This window comes from Etheostoma cragini, chromosome 11 (assembly GCF_013103735.1).
Source record: "Etheostoma cragini isolate CJK2018 chromosome 11, CSU_Ecrag_1.0, whole genome shotgun sequence".
Taxonomy (NCBI): domain Eukaryota; kingdom Metazoa; phylum Chordata; class Actinopteri; order Perciformes; family Percidae; genus Etheostoma; species Etheostoma cragini.
The window spans coordinates 11768105-11780055 of NC_048417.1; the positions used below are offsets into that span (position 1 = coordinate 11768105).

The 11951-nt window shown below is 37.3% G+C and overlaps 1 protein-coding gene across 5 annotated transcripts in view; it reads left to right on the forward strand.

Annotated features, from left to right (window-relative positions):
* The first annotated feature begins 1329 nt into the window (after window positions 1–1329).
* Window positions 1330–11951, forward strand: part of dcaf6 (ddb1 and cul4 associated factor 6) — a 23579-nt gene continuing 12957 nt past the window's right edge. For 4 of the 5 annotated variants that reach the window (XM_034886255.1, XM_034886257.1, XM_034886259.1 and 1 more), the window contains exons 1-7: window positions 1331–1752; window positions 4221–4282; window positions 7248–7340; window positions 8456–8641; window positions 8747–8860; window positions 9687–9822; window positions 10796–11007. In XM_034886255.1, the coding sequence (XP_034742146.1) occupies window positions 1656–1752; window positions 4221–4282; window positions 7248–7340; window positions 8456–8641; window positions 8747–8860; window positions 9687–9822; window positions 10796–11007 (900 nt within the window). In that variant the 5' untranslated portion in view covers window positions 1331–1655. Of the gene's footprint in view, window positions 1753–4220; window positions 4283–7247; window positions 7341–8455; window positions 8642–8746; window positions 8861–9686; window positions 9823–10795; window positions 11008–11951 lie in introns of all 5 variants that reach the window. The other variant, XM_034886258.1, reaches the window with a different exon arrangement.

Here is an 11951-nt window from a genome sequence, read left to right on the forward strand (position 1 = left end):
CAGACCTTTCTTTGCATCTTCTCTATTGGAAAGCACCACTAAACGTCATCTGACTGAACAAAGACCGTAATGCTTTATTGTAGGCATGTTATGCTTTATTTAGATCTTGATGGAAAGGAAATGGGAAAGACACGGTAAGACCTGCAGCAAAGGGCCCTCAGCCACTGCAGTAAGGACTCAGCCGGGATTGTATACACTCTACTTGGTGAGTTACCGGGACGCCCCGGGGTCCTGCTTTGTTTCCTGAAGTTAAGGACCTGTTCCAATAAGGGTCCCTGTGTCAAAATCTAGTTCTAATACCTTCATAGTTTAAGTTTTGCACAATGTTGAGGTATTTGTGCTTTAACTGAGTATATCCATTTGTTGGGTACTTTGGCAGTTAACCACAGGTTTGTAACCAAGATTCTTTCCAGTAATCAACAGAAGACAGGAATCACAACAAGTTTTACTTGCTGCAAGGAGAGCTGTTGAGCCCCTGACAAACTCCAGACCAACTCTAACATTCTCCTTCAGTGCAACCTTTTTATAGTATGAGTGAAGTAAGTTTTACACGATGTATGCAGAAAGGTGTGTGACCTATAACCGCTCACTACACAATACAACAGGATGACATTTCAGTTCAAAAGGACATACACACATACAATACAGAGGTGATCAATTAAATTGAGCATTATTAGCAAAGTAAAATCTCTAACACTATTTTACTTCACACTTCTACTTCCACTAAAATGGAGAAGGAATTTTTTTTTTTACTTCACTAGGCCTACATTTATTTGATGACCTTAGTTAGTAGTTACTTTGCAGATACAGATGACTGATTTAAAAGATTTTCAACAAATAAATTATGATGTATTTTTATGGGTAAGAAAAAATTGATCCCTTGGTGAAATTTACTAGCTATCATACACTGTAAAAAGACCAGCTCTACGTTTACCAACTGCACCATCAAGGCGATGTCCATATTAATGCATCAATGTTTATAATATAATATTATTTGCATTATTCTGAAATTGGCCATTCAGCATCATGAGTATTTCTACTTCAGGCTATTTTAAGGCTAATGATTTTGTAGCCTACTTTTACTTAGCTAAAGTAAAATTGTAAATGTAGGACTTTTAATTGCAACATAATATTTCTCCACTCTGGCACTGCTACTTTTACTTAAGTAAAGTAGCCTATCTTAGTTCTTCTTTCGCAACTTCTTCAAATCTAAGAAAAAATGTCCAGCAAATGTTTCCTGCAGGACTTTCCGAGTTTTCCTGTATACACTCTGCATCGACAGCCATGTGATTCCATAAAACGAGCGCTCCTATCCTCCCTGTCAAAACACGTAGTTTATCGCGTTGTTTGGACACAGCTGACCGCTGCCTGCTAGAAGAAATAAACCAGGCTAGGCTAGCAGGACAGATAGTTAGCAGCGCATAGAGCAGCAGTACAGTGAATGTAATCTCATGAGGACAGCGGAGACAGGACAGGAGCGAGTCTTTCACCTCCAGCGATGCAGACGTTGAGTGTCGCAGCCAGTTAACGTTAGCGCTGTCCCGATACACAGGCACTGGTCTCTATGTCAAAACCCAAGCGACGATAGATAAAAGGCGACATCAACAGGAACGGATTAGCTTAGTTTCAATGTTATTGTTAATTAAAGCCCACATATGGTCACAATGTCCTGCTCTGGAAACCTGATTTGGGATGTAAATAAACGTTTAATCGGATACAACGAGCCCAACACCATCAGGACCAACTATTTAGGTAAGAACAAAACACGCCTCTTTGATGCTAACGGCAACGTAGGTGAGATGTCAAGAAAACATTTCTTTTTTTTTAACATTGTGCATGGCAGGTAGCTTACCTCCCCTGAAGGCTGTGTCTGCGGTGCTGAGCACATCCAATGACAGCTAGACCCAACATGACCGTGCTCCGATCTACTTTATAACAGAGAGCTAAGTTACTCCTTCTGCAAAGTGTAAACACAGCAGTGACCGCCTGGACATTTAATTTACTCATGGAAAAGCGGAGCAAAATGATATTTATCTCATTTAGATATGCCATTATTGGGCACAGGAATTTCAGCATAGATGCTATTTCCATTATATGATGTATTGCAATGAAACTACCCACAGGCTGCATCGCCATGTGTGTGTATGTGTGTGTGTGTGTAAACAAACTCTAAAGTATAGCAAATACAATTGCATCACATAATTCAGATAAAAGCAGGGATCAATCATGTAATGTAATTATAAAGGACTGGTGCATTATGGTGCATTATAAAGTGCTTTTTTCAACCAAATGCTCACGGTCTCATTCTCCTCAACGCATTCACATCAACCTGGGACATATAAACAATCATAAATTGAAAACACAAAGGAGAATTGTAAAGTAGGGTTATACGTCTGCCTCATAGAATATATTTTTAATCTGTAATGTCAATTTTAGACACAAGACCAATAGAATCAAGCAAGGAAATATGGAGTAAATGTTGTAAAATTGCACAATGCACATAATATCAGGCCAGTGTATCAAAACACTGCTAACTGGAAATTCCCACATTGAATAAAGGAAGGTGAACGCTTCAGCTCTAAACATGTTTTTTAAACTTGCACGACACTGCAGTGTTTAAATCGTTTCACAAGAATATATAATGATACATTGGCATGTTATTATGGCACTGATAAATAAAAGCGTTTCTCACTATACTAGGTTAAAAGATTCAGTTCAGCGTGTGTAAAGGTAGCTGTACCATGTGGTTTAAAGTAATCTATATATTTGTTTTTACATTCATGTTTTAAGTTTAATAAGGGCAAAACTATAACACACACTAGTGTGAGTTAACTTGCAGTGATAGTCCTCACTGGTGAGACTTTACCTATGTGTTGCTGCATGTTGATCTGTGTTGGTTGTGAGAGAATAAAATGAGAAAAAGTGGACAGCGTTGCTGACACACAGGGAGACAGAGAGGTTTATGAGACTTGTCTGCAATTCGGCCTGTCTAACAGTCAGCACCTGACAGTGGTTGATTGAAGATTTCTAAGCCTGTAGAGGTGGGGCAGGTTTCCCAGAGGTTCAGTCAGCGCTGTATTTAGCTTGACGGAGATATGGTTTGAGCTGTTATTGTGTTATGGTTAAGGGATACATGCAGTGACGTGTGGGTCAGTGCTCTTGTAGGTTATATTTAGCTTTAAAATGGGGGATGGTGGCAGCAAGTAGTGGTCAACATTGAATTCCAAAGACACTTCTGGGGGGGTTAAAAGAAATGTGTGTGCTACGCAGGGCTTTCTCTGAACTTTAGCTAGATTTATGTGTTACTACTGACATTAATCTCTGTTTAACATGCTGATCGGAAACTCCATGAACACACCCAATAACTCCAATAAGACTGATTAAACACAACATATTGGCATAGGTATTAAATTAAAGCTAAAACTACTCAATGCATTAGGCATGTCCAAATCAACTTTGGCATTTTAGCAGATTTTCCTTATTTCCATGTGTAAACAAAAACTATGTCGCATTTAGGTAAAATTTGGAAATGTATCTGTTTAATATTTATCTTTAAATATTTTTTGACAATCAGATATTTGTTTGAGTTTAAATGTAAAACGTTCTCTGATATAAGCCTCTCTAAAGCGACGATTTACTGCTTTTTTTTATGTAGTTGTAAATTTAATATCTTTGGGTTTTGGACTGTTGGTCATGCTTTGGGAAATATAGTGATGGACTTTTTTTTTATGGCTTTTTTAAACCATACTGTACAAATAATTGGATGATGATGATGATGATGGTGATGATGATGATGATGATGATGATAATAATAATAAATATCAATAACTTTTTTAAAGCAACTGATTAACTGAAAATAATAATTTCTTAACACATTTTTCATTTCAAACCCTTATTTAATACTCTGGAAATCACCTGACAATGATGCCAAGCAAGAACAAAAGACACACAAAAAACAATAACAAACCACTTGAAATAGAAATACAATTATACAAAACACCATGATATTTATTTCCAGTCTACAGAACTTCTGTTGTACCTAACTAGAGTGAAGCAATGAACAAAGATGAATTGGATGGATGGATGGGTGGATGAAGTAGGTGAATGAAAGACAGATTGGGGCTATCATTCAATGGTGGTGGTTATTCAATAGGATAAGACATAAAGCAAAAACCTGTCATTCTTTAACGTTATTATTTTTTGTATTTTTTTTTTCACAGGTAGAAGAGAATTTGTCCAGAGACTGAAACTTGAAGGGACACTAAATGTACATGATGGCTGTGTAAGTGCTCCAACAAAGTTTTATCTGTTTTTGTTTTTTATTTGTTAATTCTGACTTGCAAAGAAAAACACGGGCGCCCAGATAACTCAGTTGGTAGAGCAGGCGTCCTCATACAGAGGTTTACTCCTGAAAGCGGTGGGCCCGGGTTCGATTCCGACCTGTGGCCCTTTGCTGCATGTCATCCTCCCCTCTATCTCTATTTCTTCAGCTGTCCTGTCCATTAAAGGCTTAAAATGCCCCAAAAAATAATCTTAAAAAAAAGAAAGAAATACACCACACCATGCAACTTTTTCCAACCAATTTGTGAAGCCAAGTGTCCGACAGAGAGCAGATCTTTAACTTCAGGCCAGCTGGTTAATTCCAGTGAGAAACCTGAAGCTGACAGTCACACGTTCTGTCACACTATCAGCCTGGACGTCAGTCCGGGTCAAAACACCACAGCAACCACAGGAGAGCGTCGCTTCAATACCATCCTCATCTGAAAAAGGATTAGAGGAACATTTTTATTGCATGTTATTTATATATTTGCTCTTTCAATCTTGAGTGGAGGTATATTTGACAAAGAAGACACAGATAATGAAGGTAGAGCTCATTCATTGAGTGGTCGGATCAGCAGAAAAATAACTATTGGGATAATTGTTTTAGCCAAATTCCAAGCAAAAATAGTAAATTGAATTACTAAATATTCCCTGGACTGTAGGAAACCGGGATTGGCTAATTTCTGCTGTTTTTAGACATTTCATAGACCAAATGATGATGATGATTGATGGTTGCAAGCCCGAACTGAAGGTAAAGACCCAACTGAACATCTGTTGTATTTTTGGGTGGCATTTCTCTTTTAAATATTTGTATTTTTCAAACTTTCAGTTTTCTTTTTACAAAATACACCCAACATAGAGATAGACACCCCCTCTGGACACATAAAAATAAATGACCAGAACCACAATGTTTGGCCAACATGTGAAGCTCTCACCTATTTTTCTTTTGTTGTCCTTAATGAACTGCAGCAGTGCTCAGGGGTGCGCTGCATCCTCTCAGTACGTGGATGGTCCGAGTGTTTTTGTATAGGTGGCTCAGCACGCCTCAACTGTGTCAGCTGTTGGATGAGGTGGTTAAAGCTGTCTGCAAGGGCGAGAAAGAACCATACCAAACTAGGCTAAAAATGAATCACGTTTTTTTTAGCTTAAAATTGATAGTAGGATTCTCTGCCAAAAAATAAAAATTCTCACAAAATGTAATGTTTATTGCACACATGAACCATAACAAAACAAGACAAATTGGCAGTACCAAACATAGAATTGTTTTGGCACCTATAGGACATTATGCATCACCACAAGCCTGTAAACATAGAGGCTTTAATCAAGAGAAGGAAGAGCGTTGCAGTGCTTGGGAGCGCTGTAAAACATATTTTAGACAGTCTGTTTAAAACTCACAGAAGAAAGTAGTAGCGTGATGCAGTCGGCTTGTAAAATTAAATGAGAATCAAAGTCATGGAAAAAAAAAAATTAAACAAATCAAAATTATTTTAAAATGTAATCGTGAACAGGGTGAATTGAGATCGCGATTTTAAGAGGGTTAATCGTGCCGGCCTATCCCAAACGTTGCAAAATTACCGGAAATAGGGTAGTAGTTGGAACAGTTGCAAAACACAACTTGTTGTTGGTTGAAGAATGAGAGATTTGAAGTTTATTCCCAGTTGACTCAGTAAAAATACAAGTTTTAGTAAACATTACAATATAACGTAGATGTACTTTTTAGCAGACATGATAAACTCTGCCTGTAGAAGGTGAAGACTGTTGGCCTTTTGGCCTGCTGTTTCACATATTACACATTACATATTACATATTACACAAGGTGGACCTGTGATTTAAAAAAAGGCACAATGAAACATTTAGAGGACCTCATCCCCTCGTTTGAATCTTCTCTCACCGTCTACCTCTTAATCTTTCATCACATGAGAAACACAAGATAGATTCACCTTCACTCCGCCTCTCAATCTGATACCATTTTACTTCAGATGATCAAAATTGGATACACTTTCTCAGTTTAAATTGTATTATAATATTGAGCTTCTGGTTCCGGTTGCAGCGTGTGGTGAACGGATGAGCAGGCAGTGTAATCTGTGGAAATGAAGAGCAAAAGTGTGATGATGAAAACACCGAAGCTGCAACAAGCAGGGGTTAATGAAATATTGATCCACAGATTGACAGCCAACTGTGAATGTTCTTGTGCTACATTTTATATTCATGGATGGATCATATGTGCGACCATGGTTTGACAATGATTTCAGTTGAATTTTAATGAAATTAATTTGAATTGGACAAGGACATTAGACCCTCAGTGTTTCCCTACCTTTTTGTGTGTTTGTGAACCCTTAAGGGGCATGGTAATGTCTTGTAACTGTCTAGTAGTTCAGTTGATATTAGTTTTTTTGTTTCATTTAAATATTTCTTTAAGCCGGAAGTGGTGCAACATTTCACAATCAAAGCACAGATTAGAGAAAACACAGAAAAATAAGTGTAGTTCTGTGTAGGAACATTTTGTTTTCTTATTTCCTCCCATCATCATAGGCGCATGGAGGACAACGTAAATGGGCTCCTGCGCCCTTCATCATCATCATCATCTCCTGCCCCCCATAGATTTATCTTGTGACTCCTCATGAGGGTACAGACTCCCAGGTTGGGAGTCTCCGATTTGGTCTCTAGAAAATGTGACATTTTCTCAGAGTGACGACTTCTAAATGCCTGTATTTTTTTTTTTTTTATAGTTTACATTGATATCAAATTAAAGAAAATAAAAAAGTACTTCGAGTTGAGAAGCTGGAATCCAAGTTTTAGTTTATTTTTAATTTAAATTTTTTTGTCAGTCAAAGTCAAATTCATGAATTATTTAATCATTTCAGCACTAATGGAAACCGCAAACATCTGTTTCTTTGCATAATCCGAGTTACTAATTCCCTCTGCAGGTCAACACTATATCTTGGAACGACACAGGTGAATATCTCCTGTCGGGGTCAGACGACACCTTTTTGGTTATCTCCAACCCGTACAACAAAAAGGTAGGTTGTCATCAATTAAGTTGTCTATGAACGTTTTTACAGCTAAATAAAGGTATGAGAGTTTGGGTTGTTTTACTTTGGTACAACGTCAGCGGTTTTCACAGCCGTAGTTCATGTGTTATAAGGTTCGAAAATGATGTAAAAGTGTTTGTTTCCTCAAAATACAGATAGAAGAGTAAGACCCATCTCCTGTTTTAATCACTTTGACTAGTCCCTGGTGCAGGTTTTGCACCAAAACAATGTCAACAGCTCAGTTCATTAGTAAATAAATAAAACTTCTAATTCAAATTTTCTGATAGATAAACAACATAACGCAAGACAACATATTACAGAAAATCAATATAGAACGGCCGAAGCCCACTGAACAAAACAAAACAAATCTGGGAACAAAAGAGAAAAAAATAAAATGGACGACAGACAAAGAGGTGGCACAAAATATTAATACAATACCACATAAATACAAAATAAATTATCTTCCTTTTATATACATTTAAAACATGAGATCAGACTTCATAAACCTTACCTTGGTAATTGTTATTTCTCGTTATTAGTCCCCCGATGGCATAGTGCCAGTGAGGCACTATTGAGGCAATTAATGTATTCTTTTATTTGTTGTTTGGATGGGTCAGAAAATAGTATCATAGAGGGTCTATTAAGTCCTAGGGAGAGCTGCTTCAGAAAACGCTGGCATGACAGCTTGCACACACATTTTTAATATGACATATGTATAGTATTTTGTATGGTTGTACTGTATATTTTTATATATTTCCTGTTATGGACCTACTTTTGAGTCTGTAATAAAGGATTATTATTATTTTTATTGTTAAAGATTCTGCAATAAATATTTCTTTTTTTTAATTAAAGATTCATGTTTGTCATTAATTTTAAGTTGAAAATGATTAGAATATCACTTTCTATTCCACGGAAACGCCACCTTTTCCCCTGAAATTGTTTTAGGAGAAACAAACCCATTGCAATTTTTATTTTACTTTGAAGCAGAGCACCTACATAAACTTGGTGCAGGAAGTGTGTGTGTTTAGGTGACGGTGGGACCTGGGAGGGTACCTTTTGTCAGTTACTTCCCATTCAACCATCATGTATTTTTTTATCCCCAGGTCAAGAAGTCCATACGTTCAGGTCACCGGGCAAATATCTTCAGCGCTAAGTTCATGCCCCACACGAACGATCAGGAGATCATCTCCTGCTCCGGAGACGGCATCATCTACTACACCAACACCGAGAAGAGTCCCGAGCACAACAGACAGTGTCAGTTCACCTGCCATTATGGAACAGCTTATGAGGTACTGAACAAGAGAAACGCTGGTCGAACATCTCTCAGAGCGTACGTGAGATTCTTCTTTGTGGTTTCTGTCTCCTAACCTCAACCTCTCTTTTTGTTTTGTCAGATTATGACGGTACCAAATGACCCCTACACGTTTCTGTCATGTGGGGAAGATGGCACGGTGCGATGGTTTGACCTCCGCACGAAGACGAGTTGTACTAAAGAAGACTGCAAAGATGTATGGTGACAGTTGTGACAGATGTTTTTTATCCTTTCTGTTGGTGATGCATCATGAATTGACACCACGTTTTGTTTTTTTTGGGGAAAAAGTTATGATTAATTTATGATAAAATTTGTTTTTTTCCCCCCAGGGTTTCTGTTCTTTAAAATGTTTAATACCTAATAGTGTGTAATTAATATTTTTTTCTGAATTACTTAGTTTCCTCAAGTCTCTTACATCTCATTTTCATTCTACAATTCTACCCTTTACTTGATTTATGTGTTGTTGTTGCTTTTTGTTGATATATTTTCTAAATTGACTGTTGGAATTGGTATTACCTTGGTATTGATGATCTTCCAGATTTTGGTTAAATAAGTTTGACCTCAGCATTGCTGAATGGAGTAATTCCACTCTGTCTCTGGAGTAATTCAGAAAACACTTTTCTCGGCTTTAGGCCAGTGTGCGTGTTTGTGTGTGTGTGTGTGTGTTAGAAGCTGTGCCTTTTTATATTGCGTTGCATCTTCTCCTATTTCCTGCTGGAGCTCGGTAGCCTACGCATGACCTTAAGACTGTCAGAGTAACTTTACCAGACTCTCTATTTTAATTACCATACAACATGTTAGTGTTACAAGTGGACATCCACAGCTGGAAAACAACCTATTACAAATACTTTTGTCTGAGCTGATTAACTGGACAAAAGTCCTGTCCTCACATCCCTGACTGTAAATACTCTTCCTCTTAAAACTCAACTTCTGTTGCTGTTGACTTTAGAAAAGGCCTCATTGACTTGTTATTACTTTTTTGTTTTTAAAGGTTTGTGCCAATGTGTTTGCTTTGATTTCAGGACATCCTGATAAACTGTCGAAGGGCAGCAACCTCTATATCCATTTCTCCTCTGGTGCCATACTACCTGGCTGTTGGCTGCTCTGACAGCTCAGTGCGGATCTACGACAGACGCATGCTGGGCACCAGAGCAACAGGTAAACTGTCCTGCAGGCGGACATCTTACACTCAGCCTTCTCTTTCTTTTTTTTTTTTTTTGTGTGTAATATTTTGTTGCATCATCCTGCTGTGCTGTGTTTGCTCCCCTGTGTGACTGTTAGATTTTTACACAGATATGATCATATTCTCTTCTTCTGAAAAGCTCCTGACAACTAGAATACATCAGAAACTTTATTTATTGAGCATCCCTCGTACACAAAAGATTTTTATGCTCAAAGAGTGAACACAAACAAAAGAGAAGACAATTTCATCAACCGTTTAAGAGCTTTACATAAGCCATATTAAAGATATCAAAGACATAGTAAAAAAACTGATTACATTTCCCAAGTTCTGATACATTGTATGTATATTCATACTTGTTTAGTGAGTTAATTGTTCACTTATCTTTTAGCAAATGTTAAATATATGTTTTTATGTCAAACTCCCTCTCTTGGTCTTCATGTAAAACATTTTAGATTTTTCTATATTTTAATGACTTATCATAAACTTTGGGATCTATACATTTATCCAATAAAATTTAAGTGAAAAACCTCACCTGGATGTCAGGTGGCTAAAATGTGATAATAAATAAGCAAACATTATTTTGTGTATCATATATTAGTAAATATAGCAGACCTCAAATTTTTATGTTTTATGAGTTTTTATGCAAAATGATAAAAAAGTGAATGGTTACTGGTTCATAATGTAGCAGCAGATTAGACCTGTATTTTAGCTCTAGTACTATATAGTAGTAATTGTATTATCTGAGCTTTACAATAATGTCATCAACATTGTTAGTCTTGGTTTAAAATGCATACAAAGAAAGTTTTTAATAAGAGCATAAAAGCTGTCCTCAGAATCACAATTGGTTGCAGTGAGAAACGGAGAGTATGAGGATCTGAAGACCTCACCAGGGGCATATCTCTCCATTTTATCATCCAAATAGTTAGAGACTCTCTTTTTAATCCGCAGGTAACTACATGGGCCGGGGGACGATGGGCATGTGCGTGAGGTTCGTTCCCAATCACCTGTCCAACAAGTCGTGTCGCGTGACTTCTCTGTGCTACAGCGAGGACGGTCAGGAGGTTCTGGTCAGCTACTCGTCTGATTACATCTACCTGTTCAACCCTAAAGATGACCAGGCGCGAGAACTGAAGGGCCCTTCTGAGGAGAGGAGGGAGGAGGTGAGTGACAGTGAGGACTCTTGTCATGCAGCTCTCATAACATCATCATTTGATGCAAATTTTTTTTTCCCCTCCTTGGTATCTTTTTCACATGAGGTTCACATTTGTGGTTTTGTATGAAATATCTCAATAACTACTGGAGGTATTGCCATGAAAAGAATAGAATTTATTGTCCTTATACACAAGTGCAGTACCTATGCAACGAGATTGAAGCAACCCCTTTTACAGTGTCAACACGAAATATAAAAATATAAAGTATATGTAGTGCAGGTAAAAAAGGGGGGGGGGACCTGGTGCACAGTCCTGAGAGCAACTATATACATATTAAATAGCTTTATATACACATTATGCAAAAATGCAAAATCGGTCCATATACGTTCCTCTCAGGACTAATTGTAATAACTTTCTAATCCTTACTTTTCCATGAACCGCCTTTATCAGGTAAAATCTTCTACCGATTTAAACCAATGGCGATCCCATCAGCCCCAGCTGTACTTTGTGTTAAGTGCTAATTAGCAAATATTAGCATGCTAACACAGAAGCTAATAGACTACTATTTTCAGCTTGAATTGAAAAATATATTAATAATGTGACGTAGAAAAAATCAATGCTGCAGAAAGGGCTTTGTAAGCATGTAAATAAATCGGTCAAAACTTTGGGGTCACTCACGAAATTCCATTGGACTCCATTATAGACAGAAATCCCAGCTGAGATCAGTTGCCTTGTTTTTTTAACCAGGGCAGCAGTTTCTTGATTACATTATGTGCTTACATAATTGCAAAAGGGTTGTTTAATGTTTTCTTAGTTAGTTTTTAAAAATAATATCAGATAAGTTAACAAAATCAGCATTTGGAACATTGGATGAATGTTTGCTGATAATGGTAAAATGTAGATATTGCATTAAAGATCAGCCACCCACTCAGATCAGCTGGTATCATATATAT